The following is a 19,520-nucleotide window of genomic DNA, read 5'->3' as shown; positions in this document are numbered from 1 at the left end:
GCATTAAAAGAAACAGAAAAGAAAAAAGAAACCGACAAAGTGACGACTTGGAGGAGGAGTGAACGTCAGGGCGTGTGCAAATCAGCCTGCGAAATCATACCCGGACTCACTCTCGCCACAAGTGTTAATAACACTGGCTGCAGACCAATGATACAAACCAGCTTTATTATCACAAATGAGGTGCAAAAACGTAATCTTTGCTTGCTGCTCCGCTGGCTAGGACGACGGCAACCGCAGTCACTGCGCAGATGACGGCGCTCCCGGTGATCCTCTTTCAACTCACATGTCACCGAGATCAGCGAGCTGTAAGTTATATTTTAGTGCGTTACTGGTAGAGGTCTAACCAAAACTCTCGGCTAATCACCTGGAGGAAAACACGGCGTGTCCCCAATTAGGGAGGCTAATAAAGTGCGTAAATATAGGAGGTGTGTCTACTGGGCAATCCACGTGGGTCCGCGGGATACATTTCAGCTGCTGTCGGTGAACTATGTGCCATTATGGTAATTTGGTTTAAAAAACAAGTAATGCTCTCGCTTTCACTAACTTGCTTTCACTTTCGATTTAGTCAGAGGCGATCTGGTTTGGCAGCCCGTCTTTCCTGTTGTGTGTTTATGGGGAGAAGCTTCTGCACAGCTGTCAGTGAGAATGGAGGCAAAGCATGTGCACGTCCACCACGTTCTTGTTTCTGCTTAACTTAATGTTTACGTTTTTATTTTGTCCAACGCCGTTTGTCAGCATTGCTGCAAACTGCGTCGAGACTGCTGGGTATGGAAATAAATGCGTCCTTGGTAGTACGCGACTGACGGTTCGAGCAAAGGTACGAGGAAATGATTACCGGTTATTAGTCTTGCCTCCAGTTTAGTCTCTGTAATAGTTTTGTAAACTGTTGAAGAATGATTTTTAGGAAGGCTGGTCTGCTTCAACTAAGAGGAAACTATCACGGTTGAAGCGCAACCTTCAAGAAATGGTTAGTCGTGATTATCCATCCAACTCTTGTTGGAAGAGCAAGTGTAAGTGCTGGAGAGTACCATCGATAAATGTTAACGCTACTAGGCTACCGTAATTGGTTTTAGACACGCGACTGTTTCATAGTAACACTGAACATATATTTCTATTCTTAAAAAAATGAAAAATGTTAACTTCAGTTCTAGTAGAGTACAAATGGAAAACACAAGTACATCTGCAACAGAATTCAAGTCAAATAAAAAGTACATTTATCAGTATTTGATTTTAAAATATTTTTCTTCTTCTTCTCCTTATTATTAATAATACAACTGCTGAAGCATTGGATGTTGGAGAACATGCCCAGACATCCTCTGCTTTGGCTTTGTCCCCGATGGAGATTTCAGACAAAGATCATGTGTGGTTGTCTGAGTGAGGTCTACCCTTAAAGTGTCTGGGTTCAACCTAAAGCTTTTTTATAGTTGTCTGACACTGTTGCCTGCATTTAGAGTTGTGCATGGTGGACTTGCATTTCTCTGCAATCCTGCAGCCCTAACACTAGCTGCTAGTGGGATTTCTGTCCTCAGGTTGATCAGTTCTCTTCCAGTCTGTTAGAGAAATAGCTGCAGAAAAAGTAGCTGGAAATGCGCAGGTACTGAATGGGCCAGTCGCATTTGTTTTAGGCATTGACAGGATGTTGGGTTTGCAAAGGGTTTGGTGTTGCCAAAAGTAATTAACTCATTACTGTCCTTAAAAGTTATGTAGCACTCAGTGTATACATTCAACACTTGATTGCTTGGTGGGAAAAAGTAATTTGTGACATTATTTCTGTGTTGCTCTGTAAAAAGATCTAAAATTCATTGTAAGACAGGTTATCTAACAGTATTTATCTTTCTCTTCAGTCCTGATACCCAACACAAATCCCTGTTTGTGTGTGGGACAAAGCTTGAAGTCCCACACAAGCTTTGTTTTAGTTTTTAGTTGAGTCTGAACACAAAACGGAACAGAAAGCAAATTAAAAACCAGGCCAAAGAGATGCAAAGCCACAGTGGTTCTACTGTAGAAACAACTGGAAATGGATGATGCAATGTTACAAGCCTGAGTAGTCACCGCTGCCTTTGTTATCTGTGGAAGATCAGGCTCTGGCTGCTGTGCTGGGGTCAGCATACACTTAGCTTTAGCGTCACTTTGGGTTCTGGGCTAGCTTTTTGTTAGGATGTTGTCTATGGATGCTTGGAAAGAGCCGATGCTGTGTTAGCAGCAGCCTCTTTTTGCAGTGTTTGCACTTTGCCATCACACTTTTGTACTTGTGCAAAAACTGCTCCAACTGACACTAGCTGATTATAGCATTATAGCAAGACCCATTTAAGATGTATTTATTTCTGTAACCCCCCCCCCAATCCATCATGCTGATACCGACATAACTGTAGCTGTAATGTGGCTACTGAATTTAGTGCAGTACCTATGGTTACTGGATTACTAAAAATTGTAGTGTGATTCCAGTGAGATGTTAGTTTTGAGTATGCTGGTTATTTTGTTCCTAGGGTGTAGCTTTAATGCAGAAATGCAGTCCTTAACTAATTTATTATACAACCTGTCATTTTTTTTATTTATTTTTTTTAAGGAAATATTTTAGAAATCTGTTCAAAAAATGTTTAAATCTAAAGAAGTTTTATTAAACAATTGACAACAAAATCTGATTTATTATAAATACCCAAACTTGGGTACTGGACCTCAAGTAAATGACTAATTTTACATTTAAAAAAAAAAAAAAAAATATTAAAGCCCTGTATAAATTGCATATTGGTGGTAGTGTGAGGGCCTCAGCTTGTACATCTGGAATGAAACTGGAGTACAACTGAAATAATGTAGGCTTCTAATGAGTGTGGGTTGCCTCCCTTTGGAGATTTTCTGGGCACACCCAGCTGGCATTCCAGAGCTTGTATTCCATTTGGAAGTGGAATGAATAGAATAGAAAGCCTTTATTGTCACTATGCAGTTGTACAATGAGATGCAGAGCATCTTCTACTCAGTGTAAACATGCTGGGGGGGGGTACAGTTCTGCAGTGCTATGTACATATGGACAGTATTAACATAGGGAAAAAGGTGTGTGTGTGTGTGTGTGTGTGTGTGTGTGTGTAAAATGTTGCTGGGGGAAAGAAAATGGTGTGTGGATTAGCCAAAGAACTCAAGCAGGGTAACTCTGGGGAGTTGGCCAAAGGTACATGGGTACTGGTTTGGTTTTTTTTGTTTTCCGTTTTGAGAGAATAGCAAAGCATTCAATCTCTAAATTGAAACTGTTATTTGGACTAAGTGCAAGTTGTGACTTCTTCCCTATGAAAGAAGGTTGACTTTCTGCACTTTGATGACTGTGGGGGGGGGTAGTAGTATTTCTAGCAGTGCAGGACAACAGCTTGAATACACTATAAAAATGTACTATTTCTGCATTTCAGTTAATATTTCATACTCATTCTGTTGTTTTAGTAGATGCAGAAAATATAAGAAGAGAACAGAGTTGGCTTTAAAATATAAGGAGCACAGCCTGTAGCAGATGAGCAAATGGTCACAAAAGACTGACAGAATTTAGAAATGTGAAGACTTCAGAGAAAATGGTCACGTATCTGTTATTGCTATTCAGCCATAGAAGCGGAAATTATAGTGGCTTGCAAAAGTATTCGGCCCCCTTGAACTTTTCCACATTTTGTCACATTACAGCCACAAACATGAATCAGTGTTATTGGAATTCCAGGTGAAAGACCAATACAAAGTGGTGTACACATGAGAAGTGGAATGAAAATCCTACATGATTCCAAATATTTTTTACAAATAAATAACTGCAAAGTGGGGTGTGCGTAATTATTCAGCCCCCTGAGTCAATACTTTGTAGAACCACCTTTTGCTGCAATTACAGCTGCCAGTCTTTTAGGGTATGTCTCTACCAGCTTTGCACATCTACAGACTGAAATTCTTGCCCATTCTTCTTTGCAAAACAGCTCCAGCTCAGTCAGATTAGATGGACAGCGTTTGTGAACAGCAGTTTTCAGATCTTGCCACAGATTCTCGATTGGATTTAGATCTGGACTTTGACTGGGCCATTCTAACACATGGATATGTTTTGTTTTAAACCATTCCATTGTTGCCCTGGCTTTATGTTTAGGGTCGTTGTCCTGCTGGAAGGTGAACCTCTGCCCCAGTCTCAAGTCTTTTGCAGACTCCAAGAGGTTTGCTTCCAAGATTGCCCTGTATTTGGCTCCATCCATCTTCCCATCAACTCTGACCAGCTTCCCTGTCCCTGCTGAAGAGAAGCACCCCAGAGCATGATGCTGCCACCACCATATTTGACAGTGGGGATGGTGTGTTCAGAGTGATGTGCAGTGTTAGTTTTCCGCCACACATAGCGTTTTGCATTTTGGCCAAAAAGTTCCATTTTGGTCTCATCTGACCAGAGCACCTTCTTCCACATGTTTGCTGTGTCCCCCACATGGCTTGTGGCAAACTGCAAACGGGACTTCTTATGGTTTTCTGTTAACAATTGGCTTTCTTCTTGCCACTCTTCCATAAAGGCCAACTTTGTGCAGTGCACCACTAATAGTTGTCCTATGGACAGATTCCCCCACCTGAGCTGTAGATCTCTGCAGCTCGTCCAGAGTCACCATGGGCCTCTTGGCTGCATTTCTGATCAGCGCTCTCCTTGTTCGGCCTGTGAGTTTAGGTGGACGGCCTTGTCTTGGTAGGTTTACAGTTGTGCCATACTCCTTCCGTTTCTGAATGATCGCTTGAACAGTGCTCTGTGGGATGTTCAAGGCTTGGGAAATCTTTTTGTAGCCTAAGCCTGCTTTAAATTTCTCAATAACTTTATCCCTGACCTGTCTGGTGTCTAAATCCTATCGAGAATCTGTGGCAAGATCTGAAAACTGCTGTTCACAAACACTGTCCATCTAATCTGACTGAGCTGGAGCTGTTTTGCAAAGAAGAATGGGCAAGAATTTCAGTCTCTACATGTGCAAAGCTGGTAGAGACATACCCTAAAAGACTGGCAGCTGTAATTGCAGCAAAAGGTGGTTCTACAAAGTGTTGACTCAGGGGGCTGAATAATTACGCACACCCCACTTTGCAGTTATTTATTTGTAACAAATGTTTGGAATCATTTATGATTTTTGTTCCACTTCTCACGTGTGCACCACTTTTGTATTGGTCTTTCACGTGGAATTCCAATAAAATTGATTCATGTTTGTGGCTGTAATGTGACAAAATGTGGAAAAGTTCAAGGGGGCTGAATACTTTTGCAAGCCACTGTACTTACCACAGTGTTACACAAAGATGGCTCGACAGATTTTTGTTAAATTTCAATTACCATAATTGCATGTTTATCACCCATTATATTACAATTTTAAAACGGTGACATAAAAGATGTTGATGACGACGACGACGACGATGATGATGATGATGATGATGATGATGATGATCTAATGTTTTCTTGTACAAATTCTAGAGGGGTTTCCAGATCCAGCTGACCTGTAAGCTGTGCCGAGAGAGCCACAAAACTCAGGTGTGGCTTTGTTTGTTAGTTCTGAGGTAGGCATATAGTGTGTGTTTTTTCTTATACTTACGGTGCTTAATAGATGTACTAGATCACCTGTTATTTGAAAACATTTAGAAATCTAGTAAATCTGTCAAAAAATTATGGAGTGCAAGTAAATAGCTGTCATTTGGTATCTTAATCAAAAAGTAATGTGATTTGTGTTTCTGCTTTTTTTTTTTTTGGGTAAAACTGTAAACTTGAATATTTATGAATAATGCCAATAATGATAGTATTCATTTGGATTAAATAGCTTGCACATACTGGTGGATTAATCATCACAGAGCCATAAAAAATATTTCAGAAATTGTCAGTACTATTAATTTAGTGCAGGTCTGGCATAAACCTTATATTGAGTACAATAAAAACAAATGTAAAAATGGCTAATGCCTACAAATAAACAGATAAGTACATCCTCTTAAATTCTAAAGTCTTACATATAAGGATATAATAAATCATGTGTTCCTCATCAGGTCTTAGAATCGGGTAAATATAACCTGAGGTAAACAACAAAACATGACTCATAATACTGTCAGTATTTAACAAAAACTAAGGCAAAATATAGTGTATGAAACTCAAGTAACCCCATATTGCTTCCAGTGGTAGCAGCTAGGTGCAGCAAATCAGTTGCACTTGATTAATTGATCATTAGTAAGTGTGAGACCCTCAATAAAACCTCAAGGTTTGTCAGTTTGCCGGGGCCTGAGTGAACACTTAATGGGGTGTTTTGGGGGGGGGTCACAGAAAAGCTATTTGATGTTCACTTAAGTTTTCCAGTGGAAAATGGGTCAAAGTTCAGAATTAGAATTTTGGACTCTGTGCCTTTTTAAAATGTTTGCCATAATTTACCGACTGATCTGTGAACAGACTTCAACATGAAATGTTCAGACTGTCTGCAGCTCCATTTAAAAGGCCACTTTAGATGCATTTAGTTTAGTCTTAAAGTCATTTCAGGCTTATCTTCACATAGTCACGTCCTCTCCGAGACCTAATGGTGACAGACTGTCAGCATGTCCAATTACAGCATGACGAATAATTGATCAGTGTGTAGTGTCCGAAAGCGTTACACAGATGACCTTTATTTCAATCCTGATTGCTACAGCAATGTACAGTAAATGTTTTGGAGGAACTGATTCGCTGAGTTGGAAAGATGGCGACTATAGATTTTACTCTGAGCTAATAATAGATCTGTGACGTAATTGCAGTCTCACTTATCATAAAATGATGAGTGAGCGAATGAATGACTGTGAAAGTGGTTATTTTAACTGGAATATGTGAACTGCTAACTGTGATTTCAGTGTTTGTGACACGTAGAAGTATGATTAACTTGCTTTGCTCTAAACTATGACTTAATGAATGAGGAAATAAACTGGCATGTCAAATAGCTGTCTGCTGAATGTGTTACCATGGTAACCAGGTTGAAGTTGACGCTTCCTGGAACAGAAAAGCAAGAGTTTACCTTTCATCTCAGGGTTAACGCACTCATTGTTAGCCAAGCCTGATTCCTGGTATGGGGCCCTGGTCTCCAGTGTTAACACGATGCCGGTGTCTTTCCAAGAACAGTGGTATTACATTAATACAGTCAGGACCCACATTCCAGACTCTGAAGAGCAGGCCAGAAATTCTTGACATGTTAAAGTTCATCACAGTAGAAGTAGAAACATTGTTTTGTGTTTTTTGGAAGGGACGTGGGGATCATGTCTCCTCTCTTAACAACAACAAAAAAAGTCATGTAAAAGCTTAGAATTGATGGGGGTGTACTTTCTTTTTACAGTGACTGAATGACTGTATAGTGTTGAAATCTCTGCAAAATGCACTCCATGACTGAGCAGATAGTATGCAGTATGACAACAGTACTGGACTCTTTGGAAGTTTAGACATTCAAATATAAATGATCCAAACTTCAGCTGCATTAGTTTATTAAATTTAAACTGCATTTGAAGCACTTTTACTATATTATTAAATTTAAATCCCCATATTGCTTCCCCCAGTAGCAGCTAGTTGCAGCAAATCAGTTGCATCCAACAAAACTCCATATTCCCATCATTGTTTCTTTCTAATTGTATTTTCATTCTTAAAGCCTCTTGAGTACGCCTACATGTGCCAATTCTGTGAATGACGCAGGGAATCTACAGAAATGTTTGAAACAGCTGACTCCTTCTGTGAAGGTGAGAGGTTTCATTTTAACTCTTTGGTAATGTTGAGCTCTTATTGTTAAAAATTTGTATGACATTTAAAAACGACATACAATTATTTTTTTTTTTTTTTTTTTTTTTCACTGATACTGACTTAAAACAATTTAAAAAAAAAAAATCAAGTCAGTCTTATTTATATAGCAGCAAATGGTCACTCTAATTATGTCGGAACTTATGCATAGTGGACAGTTTACCTCTACACTGGAGCCTTTACTTATTATACAGTCACTGGCCATGTAATCATTTATGGATATAGGCTGAAACAATGATCAGCTGACGCTAACAGACCTGAAATGTGTTAAGGAAAGTTTCCCACCGCATTACACCATCAGCCTGAACACTGACAAAAAACAGGATGGATCTATGCTTTCATATCATTTAGACCAAATGTTGACTCTCACAGCTGTATGTCGCAGCAGAAATGGATTCATCAGATCTTTTATTGCCCAATTTTATGATGTTGTAGTAACTGGAGTTTCAGTTTCGTGTTCTTAGCTGATGTCATCTGCTGCTGTTGCCCATCTGTGTCAAGGTTTGATGTGTTGTATGTTCAGAGATTCTCTTTTGCATAACTTGCTTGTAACGACTGGTGATATGAGCCACTGTTGCTTTAACAGTTTGAAACAATCTGGTTATCTTGCTCTGCTCTCAGACTCTTCACCCAGAGAGCTGCCACTCACTGGATGTTTTCTTTTTCACACCATGATTAGGAGTCAACTTTATTGTCATTATGCATGTATTAATACAGGGTAACAAAATGCAGTTTGCATCTAATCAGAAGTGCAAGAGCAGTAAGCGCAATAGATTATATACGTGATCTGCAAACCTTCGTGACATTTGTGCAGAACAGTCTGAGGAGATCAGGAGTTCCTAAAATACGCCAGCTAGCCCATCTGACCCAAACACCCATGCCAAGTTCAAAGTCCCGTAAATCACCTTTCTTCCCTGTTCTGAGGCTCAGTTTTTAGCAGGTTGTCTTTGTCAGCATATCTAAATGCATTGTTGCTGCAATGTAATTACATGATTTTGATATCTGCGTTTAATGAGGAGTTGAATAGGTGTGCCTAAGGAAGTGGCTGGTGAAATTTCTGGTTGTTTGTCCATCAATCAATCCCATTCTCATTAACAAGTGAACTTAAGAGCTTAGAAGGAATTTCTAAAACTTTGGCACAAATGTCCACTTGAACTAGTTAAAATTTGGTGGTCAAACATCCCTAGGGACTAGAAGGGTCTTTTTTTTTTTTTTTATTCCACCAATTTCTTAGGTATATTAACCTGGTTGGTTGTGAGAAGCACATCTGGTGAAACAAATGAAAATGTTTATTTGTTTTTAAATTCTTTTCAGAAATCTGATGCTATGCTCTACGCTCCAAGAATTCAAGACTTTCCAGTAAGTTTTTACAAAGTTCAGTTTTGATTTCTAATCAAAAATCGTGTGAATCTGTTACAAAGTGCTAACGAGTGTTGCGTGTATGTCCAAACTCTGGAGGTCTCCTTAACCTCCACTCTTCTCCAAAGACTAAACAAAAAGAATCACGCATTCAGTTTACTGAGTGCTATAAAAGGCACTAACACCACGCCCATGCTTCTGTTTCCTCCTTGGTAAACATACCTGTATTCAGATAGCCAGCCATCCAAAGCATGTAGACGACAACATGTTCTTTGTTTGGAATGTTTTGTACAGCGTACTCTGGGCCCTGTATTATGAATTCAACATACCCATGGAGCAAGTTTGGCTGTTACCATGGCGATGTACCCCAGTTAAATAAACTACCTTCATGGTACAGAAAACAAAATTAACCTTGATTACCTGGATAATCTGATTCCTGCTTTGTAATATGGGCCTCTGGTATCATCATCTTAAGAAGGGAGTGCTTAGTACGTTTTTAATTTTGGTCTTTGGCATTATTTATACTAATTGTTATAAAGCTTGTCAAGATCACACAGTAATTTATTTTATTTTTTATTCCTTAGAAATGTAACTCTTGTAGAACATTTTCAGGAAATGCTAAGAAATTTTCTTTTGTTTCCAGGATAACTGTACAGAGATGGTGCTGAACTGTTACATGTTGGAGTTGAAAATGGTCCTTCGTGAGGAAGAAATTGAGGATAATTTACAGGAATGTGTCCATGATTTCAATAGTAATCTGCAACCATCTTTTTGTAAGTTTGACTTCTTCTAAAAGGATCCATTTAAGAGTATTTGCTTAAATGGGAAAAAAATCTTTTTGATTGTACCTTTCATTTTTCACATAGGCAATAAGCTTCAGCAGTGGTTTTCTTTAGATTTCAGTTGTAATTGTTTGTATTCATTTGAGAGAAACAAATCTTTAATTTTGTCTCCTGTTAGGATGGGTGTCCAGCATGTGAAACCTACACGCTTCAAAATATTACAACATTTATGGAGAGACTAATGGACCTTTTGCAAAAACTCAACTCTACATAATATTATATAATGATGTAAATACTGTAAACTACTAATGTGCATTTGTGTAGATTTGTAAATAACTGTTGTTTTTATCGCTTATGTTGCTACCATACGTAATAATAAATTAAAGATGTATTTTATTCTATAGGCTGATGACACTAAATGTAACATGGCATGTCAGTGCTACACATCTGGCTTATTTGTTTTTAAACATGCTGTCAGTGCCACAGCTTTTAGCTATAGTGTGTGTGTGTGTGTGTGTGTGTGTGTGTGTGTATATATGTATATGTATATGTATATGTATATATATATGTATATGTATATATATATATATATGTATATATGTATATGTGTGTATATATTATTGTGTGTGTTATCACACTGCTATACACTACTGAATAAAATCTTGTACTGATACACCTAATGGACTGTAGTATCTGAGTACTTTCAGTATATGCTTACTCCAGTGTTTTGTCTGTGAGGTCTTCAGTTCTCCATTTTCCTCTCCGGTTGCTACATGTGCGGCTCTAAAGTCTTTTGTAAACTTTTCTTTTTTTACATTAAGTGTTAAAACAAACTCAACTGTTACTTCACGTACTGTTGAAGAATACATGGGAGATTGTGTATCTGATACACAAACTGTTCTATTTAATTTTGTTCTATTCTGGGTCAGCATCAGGAATGGAGCATTTATCGTGCAAGTGGCAAGAGAGTCTTTAGTAGATATTCAGACAGGAAAACTGCCATTATCATTCTGTATACAAGGGTAGCTTATCTGCAAACTGCAGGCTGTCTACAAAGTTTGCAAATGTTTGTCTGAGATGTACTAGTACTATTTAATTTGTTTGCAAAACAAGCCACCTTAAGCCTGTGATTGTTCTACTTCCTCTGAAAGATGCTGTATTGTGATGCAGGATTATATAGCCACTGAGGGTGGCTGTGCACCCTCAAATTTACTGCCACAGTTGCGTGCATGTAGCATGCAAACCAAGCTTGGCAAATTTGCTCATAGCTTAATTCCAATGTGGTATCCAAATCTAGCCACTTCTATCGGCGGGGGGGAGTAGTGCATTTTTATTTGTGGCACCTTTCTACAACCCAAGGTCACTGTACAAAGCATAAAAGAACAGCATTGGAGTCAACAACTGGAGTCAAATTTTAAAGAGTAAGCCAGTTTAAACAGATGGGTTTTGACTTGAATAAGGGAAGAGAGCCAGTATTCATGATCTCATGAGGAAGTGAATTTCAAAGTTGGGGAGCAGAGTGGCTGAAAGCTCTGATCCACAGGCAGGCAGCAAAGCTGCTGAAGACCAGTGAGAGGGTGTGTGAGTTATGATCCAGGCTGCAGAATTCTGGAGGAGTCAGAGATTGCGAAGGGCCTTGTTAGGAGGACTGAAGAGAATTACAATAATCGATCTCAGGAGTGACGAGGCTATAAACAAGGATATGGGGGGTGGTAAGGAAAGGACAGACAATTGATGTTGCGTAAGAGGAAGTAGGTGGACCAGTTGATGCAACTATTATGAGACTGAAATGACAAAGTTCTGTCGAGGATGACACTCACACTCTTAACCTGAGAGGACCGAAAGATTGAGGAGTTGTCAATATCAATGGAAAACTTGTGGCATTTGGTTTAAGTGGAAGCTGTGCCAACAAACACAGCTGCAACCAAAATGATAATGCTAAAAATTCAGAGGCCAGGGCCCTATCCTAAAAGAAGAGTTCAACACATCCAGGGTATCAGAGGCCAGGGCCCGTATCCCTAAAGAATCTTTGTGCAAAAAGTGGCTCCTAGCGGCCAAATTCTAAGAAAATTCTCAGAGTTATGACGTTTTCTTCGAATTTCCCCTAAAAGTGACACGACAATCCCAGTTAATATAAAAGTTATTCCTCAAGATTCCTAGCACTTAAAAGGGCTCCTAAGGCGAGATCTGCTAAGAGCAGGGAAGAGGACTTTTAGTGGCTTAGGAGTTCCCCTAAGCAGCTGCACAAAATGGCCAACAGAAGAGGCAGGAGAGATGTCCTGCAAACACTGGATGACAGGGAATTATTGAGACGCTATAGATTGGATCGTGCAGGAATCATGTTTGTGGTGGATCTCCTTAGAGATGCAATTACTTCACCAACTCGATGCCACAACGCTATTACACCGGAGATGAAAGTAATCACAACCCTGAGGTATTTGGCAACCGGGAAAATGCAACAATGCAGCAGTGATGACTTGGGTCTGTCCCAGTCCTCCGTCAGCAGAGTCATCACCCAAACACTGACAACTTTGTCACAACCTAATATTGTGACACAATTTGTTTCATTCCCGCTGGATGCCCGCACTTTACACACACATAAAAGGGCATTTATGGACATTGCAGGATACACTGGCGTTGTGGGTGTAATTGATGGAACACGTGAGAATAATTGCGCCATCAGAGGATGAGGCTGTCTTTGTTAACAGGAGGAATTTCCACAGCATCAATGTGCAAATAGTGTTCAATGCGGCCTGTAAGATTTTGGACACTGTGGCGAAATGGCCAGGCTCCACACATGATGCGAGAATGCTCTCCGAGAGTGGCATCAGACAGCTTTTTGAGAGACACTATGTGCCAGCTAATTGCCACTTGTTAGGGGACAGTGGCTACCCATGCAAACCATGGCTCCTTACACCTTACCTCCAGCCACGCCAAGGGCCCCAACTAAACTATAACAGGTAAGCCAAACAATACAAAAATCATGGAAATGAAATGCAAGCAATATGTTAGAGCATCCAAGTAGTGCAATATTTCCATCAAATAATTAAAGGTCTCTGTATTCTATTGTAGGGCCCACAAGACAACAAGAGCGGTGGTGGAGCGTGGCATAGGCCAGCTTAAGAGGCGCTTTCATGTTCTCCACGGAGAGGTGCGGCTGAGGCCTGAAAAAGTCAGCAAAGTCATCATAGCCTGTGCAATATTACACAATATTTGCAAGGTTAGACAGATTGCAGAACCTCTGGAGGATGGCGATGAGGATGAAGACAACGATGAGGATGGTGGTGAAGAAGATATTTACATTCCACAGGGGAACCTAGCCCAGAGTGGACTGCCTTACAGGGCAAACTTCACAAATATACATTTCAGGCAAGCTGTAGCCCCATGTCTTTTGAGAACTTGTGATGGTATTAAGAACTACCACAGTTTTACTGGACATCACCTGCAATTATTAAATGCAAGACACAGAACACAATCTGTAAATGGTTTATGTTTTAGGTGTTCAATTTTAAGGCGGTAGTACTCCTCCTGAAGGGAAAGGACTTTTTTTGTTGTTGTTCAAACACATCAATTGTGAGTTGCAATCTGCTCTCCTGCAGGGATGCTGACGGAGCAGGTGCTGCGGATGGGAATGGTGTTTGATCCACCGGGCTATCCTGAGTAGCAGCTGCAGATGGTTCAGGCGGCAATCTCATCGGCAAACTTGATGGGCCCGGTTCTTGTGATGGCTCCATGCTACAGAAATGCATAGGCCTAGTTTAATTATTGTTTTGATTAAATTAATTTGATACAATGAGCATGGATAACACATGAAATTGCTTCTGCAATGAATAAACACTGTAGATATGAACAACCCTGTGTCCTACCTTTGCTGCACTTCAAGGGCCTGCATCATTGATGTGTCAATGCCTGTTGGCAGCCCGGTGACACTGACCTCAGAGTGTCCCAGGACTTGAAAGACAGTGTCGGCCACCTGGGACAGCCGCTTTGCAGGTGGTCCACCCCCTAGAAAGAAACAGTCAATGAACACAGTACTTAGGCATGTAAATTAACTTTGCCAGCAGGAGCAAGTTGCCAGATTATGTGGTAGGCTATAATATTTTGCTCACCTGTGAGTGAGGATTCCCGCTTGTGTGCTGCAATCTCATCTTTTGCCTTGGACTGCAGCACATACCACCTTTTCTCACAATCGTCGCCTGTCCGCACCACCAGTGGAAAAGAGGCATTGATTGTTTGGGATATTGTGTCCCAGGCGCGCCTCTTGCCTTGGCTAGTGACAGTTGGGCCAAATTTTCCTCGTAACATACCTTTATGTTCGTTCACCAACTGGGCCAGCAACAAACCCTGCTCCTCAGTCCAGTTCGGCTTGCGAGTCCTTTTTTTCTCCATTTTCTGTGTTTGTAGGATAATGTTTATTGATTTGAGGGTACATCCTTTGCTCATTCTCACCAAAAGCTCATTTCCATCAAAATTGTAGGATCAACCAATCACGGCTTTTGAAATGATGACTCATACCTAGCAACTGGGTCAACCACACCTCCTCACTAAGATAGGATTTTCCATCCATTCCTTGCTCAGAGTTCACTGAAAATGTTCTGGAATCACTTCTAAGCTAAAACTCCTGGCAAGGAATTTTTAGGTTAAGTTAGGAGCTCTCTGAGGGGATTCTCAGAATCTTTAGGGATACGGGCCCAGGGCCCTATCCTAAAAGAAGAGTTCAACACATCCAGGGTATCAGAGGCCAGGGCCCTATCCTAAAAGAAGAGTTCAACACATCCAGGGTATGGTTCGTTATTAAGTCATTAAATTAACCCAGCGTTACCCCTGTGGCTTCACATGAAAAGGGTGGTGCACGGGCCTTTCGTAGATCATGTGACTCTTCTTCCACAGAAAATCATCCCTATGAGTCCCACCAAGACCAGAGATGTTATCAAAAAGTGATAAAAATCTCGAAACAAATTCAAAACTTGTGAAAATAACGGGATGAATGCCACTTCAGTTAATCTGTTGCTTTAGGGCATGCAATAAATATTTTAATTCTACTTAATAGTTTTAAGTTGAAGTGAGTGGACTGGTGATATTAAAGATTAGAGCTCTAAAACTTTAAACTGGATACATCTACGCTTTAAAGCTTACCCTCCCACAGACTGCTGATAAAGGATATGTGGAAATTGCTTCAGGGTGTAGCAGATCAAAGGGAAATGAATGTGATTGATTGAATAGGTATTCTTGATGTGTGCTCGCTGTTTCCGGGGGTGTAAAAAAGAATCAAGTAGAACCACATTAGACATTTAGTCACCACATTAAGACATTCCTGTGGCAAAGTGACACACAGTTTCCGGTTCATTCAGTAGTCCACAGTTAAGGAAACACTTTAGCCCACCGCACCTTCCAGGAGTGGTGACGCTATTTTATGGAGAATTGATCGGCCGGCAGTGATGATTTCTTACCTGTTGATCTGTAATTGGTAATTTGCTCCGGAGCAGATTATGTTCACAGCGTAAGTTACCACAGCAATTTACCCCATCAAAAAGTGAGCCACCTATTTAGTACAGAAAACCCAGGGTTAACCCTGAAGTCACATGGATAAGCCAAAATCTGGCTTCGTAGTGTAGGCTTCAGACTGTGTCCACCTTTTATATACAGACTATAGTTGACTATAGGCTGATCACTTCGCTTAACCTCTTTTTGAACTCCAAATGCATGCAGTGATGTCAGAGCTGCAGGGTAAACACTGTTTAAGAACAGCCTTTGTGTACATAATGAGCATTAAAATGCAATTAAAAGGAGTCCCATTGTGTGCGGAAGTGTATAATAAGTCATAAGGAAGGCAGAAACAATCTGGAGTAACCAAGGTAAAACAAAAACAGATGAGTACAGCTTGCCAGTTGGCAGTCCTTCCAGAGCTTTCAACTGAAGCTTGTTACAGCTGCATTCCAAATTTTTCCAGGCTGGCTTAAAGTGGATTTGAGTGAATTTTGTGTGTCTGATGTCTTACAAACATGCTGTTGGTGTCCTCATACAACTTTGGCAGAGCTGATGTGAGGGTAGTTATTCATTTGTGACGTGTGCTACTCAATATGTCTTTCTGGGAAGTACATGAACTCTGCATTGGACTAGAGCCTGAGGGGTTCTGACATGTCACATATAAAGAAATGTGAAAACTATTTGTTGATATGTGCACAGACACACAAACTACACAACCAGCAGTAAAACATTTTTTATTTTTTTTATTTTAAAGAGACATTTCTAAATGTCAAATGAAATACAACTTATTGGAAACGAGCATAAAAACCCAAGGTGTCAAACCTTAGAATAAAAAAAAAAAAACATTTTAGAATAGCAAAAATAAATAATATAAATGTACTTCTTAGCATTCAGAAACTGCGTTCAGTTGTTCCCTGCCCTTCATGTTGTTTAAATATAGTACAACCCCAGGTCCAAAACAGAAACACTTGTGATGTTTTGAAAAATGTAAATTAAAAAAAAAAGAGTGCAATGATGTGCAAATCGCATAAGCCGATATCTCATTCCTGCTGAAATAAAAGAGAAAATTTAGTATTTTAAGAAATATGTTAGTTCATTTTGAATTTGATGGCAGCTACGCGTCTCAAAGAGTTGGGACAGGGCCATGTTTATGTAGCATCCCCTTTTTCGTGTTTGATACAGGATTCTAGCAACGAGCATCAACAGTCCTGGGTCTGTATTGGTGAGCTTTTTATCTTTGATATGTTTTCAGCTGGTAAAAGGTCGGGAGTACAGGCAGGGAGTACACTCTTTTACTATGAAGCAATGCTGTTGGAAGAGTTTGACAGTGACATTTAGCATTGCCTTACTCAAATATGCAAGGCCTTCCCTGAAAAAGACGTCTGGACGGGGGCATATGTTGGTCTAAATCCTGCATATATACCTTGGAGCATTGATGGTCCCTTTCCAGATGTGCAAGCCACAAATTCCATAGGTACTGATCTATTTCCATAACATCAAAGAGATTGTGATGGCATGCAGCTGAGCACTGATAACAATCCAGATGCTTACTCTCCTCCTCAGTCCGGAGGATGTCCATGTTCTCTAAAAAGAAGTTTTCCACTGTGCCTCTGTCCATTTTGAACGAGCAATGGCTGACAGAAGGTGGCGGTGTTTCTGAATCATGTTCACATTTGACTTCTTCGTTGAACGACAGACCTTTAACCTGAATTTTTGGATGGCACACTGAACTGTGCTCACAGACGATAGTTTCTGGAAGTGTTCCCGAGCCCATTCAGCGATTTCCATCACAGAATCGTGGCGGTTTGTGATGCAGTGCCATCTAAAGGCCTGAAGAGATCCCAAGCATTCAGTATTGATTCTGAGGTATGTCCAGAGTCTTGGAATCTTTGGATGAGATTTTTTTGCACACACCTTTCAGCATTTATGGTGCTTTTCTGGATGTTCTGAATTTTTTTCCCTCTATAATCTGTAGCCACAGGTTTTTGCAGTTTAGTGAACCTCTGCCTAGCTTTACTTCTGACAAACTCTGCCTCTCTAAGATGCTCTTTTTATACCCCATCATGTTACTGACCTGTAACCAGTTAACCTAACTAGTTGAAAAATATTCCCCCAGCTGTTTCTTTTAGTATCACTTACTTGTCCATCCTTTTGTTGCCTCTGTCCCAACTTTTTTGAGACGTGTTGCTGCCTTCAAAAATCAACTGATTTTTATGATGAAATGATAAAATGTCTCAGTTCTTCATGTTCTGTCATGAATAAAACATGCGCTACATTGCCATTGGGGTGCATTGCAAAGCTAGAGGACAGTGTTAAGCAGAGGGAAATTTGTAGACTTCAGTCAAAAACCAACTGAGAAACCTGAATCTGAATACTGTGTTTCATTAAAAAAAAACATGTTGATATGATTTCTTGAGAACAGCACAAGTTATTCATTTTGGTTTAACATCATACTATCTTTTTAAGGCCCACACATCCAAATAAAGTTTTCCCTGTGGAGAAAAACCACAGGGAATGTGGATGTCCGCAAAGATTACGGAAACTTTAAGAGCTGTTACAAAAAATTGGTCAGTGTTTCCAAATATTAACTTTTACTGAGTGAACATCCAAATGCATGGTTACCGTAAACAAACAAAATAGCTAGTCACTTGAAAACTCTTCTTTTAGGCTAGTTATCTCTCTCATACTCTGATATCTGCACATTATGTAAGACTTTGACTTACCCCCAAGTTGTTCTGCTTAATGTTGCTTAAGTTATGACCAATGTATGGTAAGGTGGAAAGTGCATTTATTTTAAAATGGACCCACTTTTTTAATGCCTATGAATGTACCCTCTATACACACGCACACGCACACACGTATGTACACAAACACACCTCCAGCAACTGTTTTTCCTATTAAGAGCGTATTTTACATACTATCATTCATGATCTTTAATATTTACTAAAGAAGAATAATACTGAATGACTAATTTTACAGTATGTGGCTTTTCTCCTCATGAGTCAACTTTGCCGTAAGTCCCTTCTGGTGGTCGGTAGCACTTGGGAAAGGCCATCAGCTGCAGCATGTTGAAGGCATATTTCCTGCATTTAATATTCTTTTGAACATTCTCAATGCGACATCCTTCTCTGATGATCAAATGATGAAGGTGAAAGGGGGGAAAAAAGAGAACAAAAAAATAAACATGAGTGAGGTTTGAAATTAAGTTTGTGGTGTTAATGATACAGACACCTTCAAAAACCACAAAAAGAACCTGAACATTTTGTGCACTACTTTGTGGCTGCTTTGGGATAAAGAAAGCACGAAACTATTTATTACAGTCAGAGCAAAGGCAGCGTTTTCTGTTGCATGACTATTACTTTGTACAAAGTGCAGTAAATATTGGATCGGTAGTGTTGTTGTTTGCGCATTAGTTTGTAAGTGAAAGGTTCCTGGTTCAGTTCATGCTAAAGACACAAACCCCCCAAGAGTTTATGTCAGGAGGGGAATTTAGTGTGAAACTTTCTCAAATCAAACCTGGAGAGCAACTTGCTGTGGGGCGATCCCTCTGACAAGAGAGCAGCTGATAATAGTTCTTACAAGTCGGATAAATACTTCTCAAAGAAAGTAAATGTAACTGAAGATTTTCACACAGCTGTGAAACAATACAAGAGAAAATGTATTATGTAAAAAGGACCCTGGAGCAGCTTTCTGCAAAATGTCTTTTAAACTTTGGTGCAATCTGTTTTGCTTCAAGTGCTTTTACTGACTTGAAGCAGTTAGTCTTGATCTCCCACTTGCGAAACTGGAACTGCTGTAAAAAACATTGGTGGCGTGGTGTTTAGCGAAATCCATATTGACCACAACTGAAAACAATCTACTGGTTCAGGCTTCCACAACGGTCTAAGTTTCTCCTGTGGGAGTGAATTGCTCAACCCTTCACGAGTTGGAAGTCAGGATGAATACTAAACAAAATGACACCAAAGAGAAAACATGCAGAAAATTCACGTTTTCATACTTTCTCCAAGTGGGAATCAAATGCATGCAAAAGAAGGAAGACTCTCATGAGGCTTTTAACAATTCTGATGAGACATTTTCTATTGTCCAATTTTTTCCACTGAAGTTTGTCCAGTATTTGATTTGTAAGTCCAGTTTCATGCAATAGT

General features: G+C 39.9%; 4 protein-coding genes across 7 annotated transcripts in view; 2 read left to right on the top strand and 2 right to left on the bottom strand.

Annotated features, from left to right (window-relative positions):
• Window positions 1-81: 81 nt before the first annotated feature.
• il15 (interleukin 15) lies at window positions 82-10,384 on the top strand. 3 transcript variants are annotated; one of them, XM_019359998.2, is made up of 6 exons: window positions 82-305; window positions 5,435-5,517; window positions 7,602-7,689; window positions 9,062-9,106; window positions 9,750-9,878; window positions 10,067-10,384. In XM_019359998.2, the coding sequence occupies exons 1-6, from the start codon at window positions 249-251 to the stop codon at window positions 10,160-10,162; spliced, it is 498 nt and encodes a 165-aa protein (XP_019215543.1). In that variant the 5' UTR covers window positions 82-248; the 3' UTR covers window positions 10,163-10,384. The 3 variants fall into 3 exon arrangements, with proteins under 3 accessions (XP_019215543.1, XP_019215544.1, XP_019215541.1); XM_019359999.2 differs by lacking the exon at window positions 82-305 and adding an exon at window positions 352-500; XM_019359996.2 differs by lacking the exon at window positions 82-305 and adding an exon at window positions 513-817.
• A 119-nt stretch (window positions 10,385-10,503) lies between these two features.
• LOC109202463 (putative nuclease HARBI1) lies at window positions 10,504-13,609 on the top strand. The gene is made up of 3 exons (XM_019360002.2): window positions 10,504-12,848; window positions 12,961-13,257; window positions 13,488-13,609. The coding sequence occupies exons 1-3, from the start codon at window positions 12,541-12,543 to the stop codon at window positions 13,528-13,530; spliced, it is 648 nt and encodes a 215-aa protein (XP_019215547.1). The 5' UTR covers window positions 10,504-12,540; the 3' UTR covers window positions 13,531-13,609.
• On the bottom strand, window positions 13,283-14,649 carry LOC109202462 (uncharacterized). 2 transcript variants are annotated; one of them, XM_019360001.2, is made up of 4 exons: window positions 14,196-14,647; window positions 13,998-14,084; window positions 13,755-13,893; window positions 13,283-13,623 (listed from the first exon to the last, which is right to left on the bottom strand). In XM_019360001.2, exons 1-4 carry the CDS (start codon window positions 14,329-14,331, stop codon window positions 13,383-13,385), a joined length of 603 nt encoding a protein of 200 aa, XP_019215546.1. In that variant the 5' UTR covers window positions 14,332-14,647; the 3' UTR covers window positions 13,283-13,382. The 2 variants fall into 2 exon arrangements, with proteins under 2 accessions (XP_019215546.1, XP_019215545.1); XM_019360000.2 differs by having other exon boundaries at window positions 13,998-14,649.
• A 2,215-nt stretch (window positions 14,650-16,864) lies between these two features.
• Window positions 16,865-19,520, bottom strand: part of inpp4b (inositol polyphosphate-4-phosphatase type II B) — a 172,934-nt gene continuing 170,278 nt past the window's right edge. Inside the window, exon 22 of the mRNA XM_019360005.2 lies at window positions 16,865-18,503. Coding sequence (XP_019215550.1) covers window positions 18,371-18,503 — 133 coding nt within the window. The 3' untranslated portion in view covers window positions 16,865-18,370. The remainder of the gene's footprint in view (window positions 18,504-19,520) is intronic.

This window comes from Oreochromis niloticus, linkage group LG6, assembly GCF_001858045.2.
Source record: "Oreochromis niloticus isolate F11D_XX linkage group LG6, O_niloticus_UMD_NMBU, whole genome shotgun sequence".
NCBI classification, from domain to species: Eukaryota; Metazoa; Chordata; class Actinopteri; order Cichliformes; family Cichlidae; genus Oreochromis; species Oreochromis niloticus.
Note: the sequence above shows the minus strand (reverse complement) of the source record. Positions and strands in the feature narration are given on the sequence as shown.

What these genes read in the sequence shown, in the direction of transcription:
- il15 (XM_019359996.2), top strand. Translation starts at nt 659, where the DNA reads ATGTGCACGTCCACCACGTTCTTGTTTCTGCTTAACTTAATGTTTACG. An exon ending in CAAGAATTCAAGACTTTCCA is followed by an intron (nt 9,107 to 9,749) that starts GTAAGTTTTTAC and finishes TTTTGTTTCCAG; the next exon opens with GATAACTGTACAGAGATGGT. An exon ending in GTAATCTGCAACCATCTTTT is followed by an intron (nt 9,879 to 10,066) that starts TGTAAGTTTGAC and finishes GTCTCCTGTTAG; the next exon opens with GATGGGTGTCCAGCATGTGA.
- LOC109202463 (XM_019360002.2), top strand. Translation starts at nt 12,541, where the DNA reads ATGGAACACGTGAGAATAATTGCGCCATCAGAGGATGAGGCTGTCTTT. An exon ending in CCCCAACTAAACTATAACAG is followed by an intron (nt 12,849 to 12,960) that starts GTAAGCCAAACA and finishes ATTCTATTGTAG; the next exon opens with GGCCCACAAGACAACAAGAG. An exon ending in TTCACAAATATACATTTCAG is followed by an intron (nt 13,258 to 13,487) that starts GCAAGCTGTAGC and finishes GCTCTCCTGCAG; the next exon opens with GGATGCTGACGGAGCAGGTG.
- LOC109202462 (XM_019360000.2), bottom strand. Translation starts at nt 14,331, where the DNA reads ATGAGCAAAGGATGTACCCTCAAATCAATAAACATTATCCTACAAACA. An exon ending in GCGGGAATCCTCACTCACAG is followed by an intron (nt 13,894 to 13,997) that starts GTGAGCAAAATA and finishes GTTTCTTTCTAG; the next exon opens with GGGGTGGACCACCTGCAAAG. An exon ending in GCCCTTGAAGTGCAGCAAAG is followed by an intron (nt 13,624 to 13,754) that starts GTAGGACACAGG and finishes GCATTTCTGTAG; the next exon opens with CATGGAGCCATCACAAGAAC.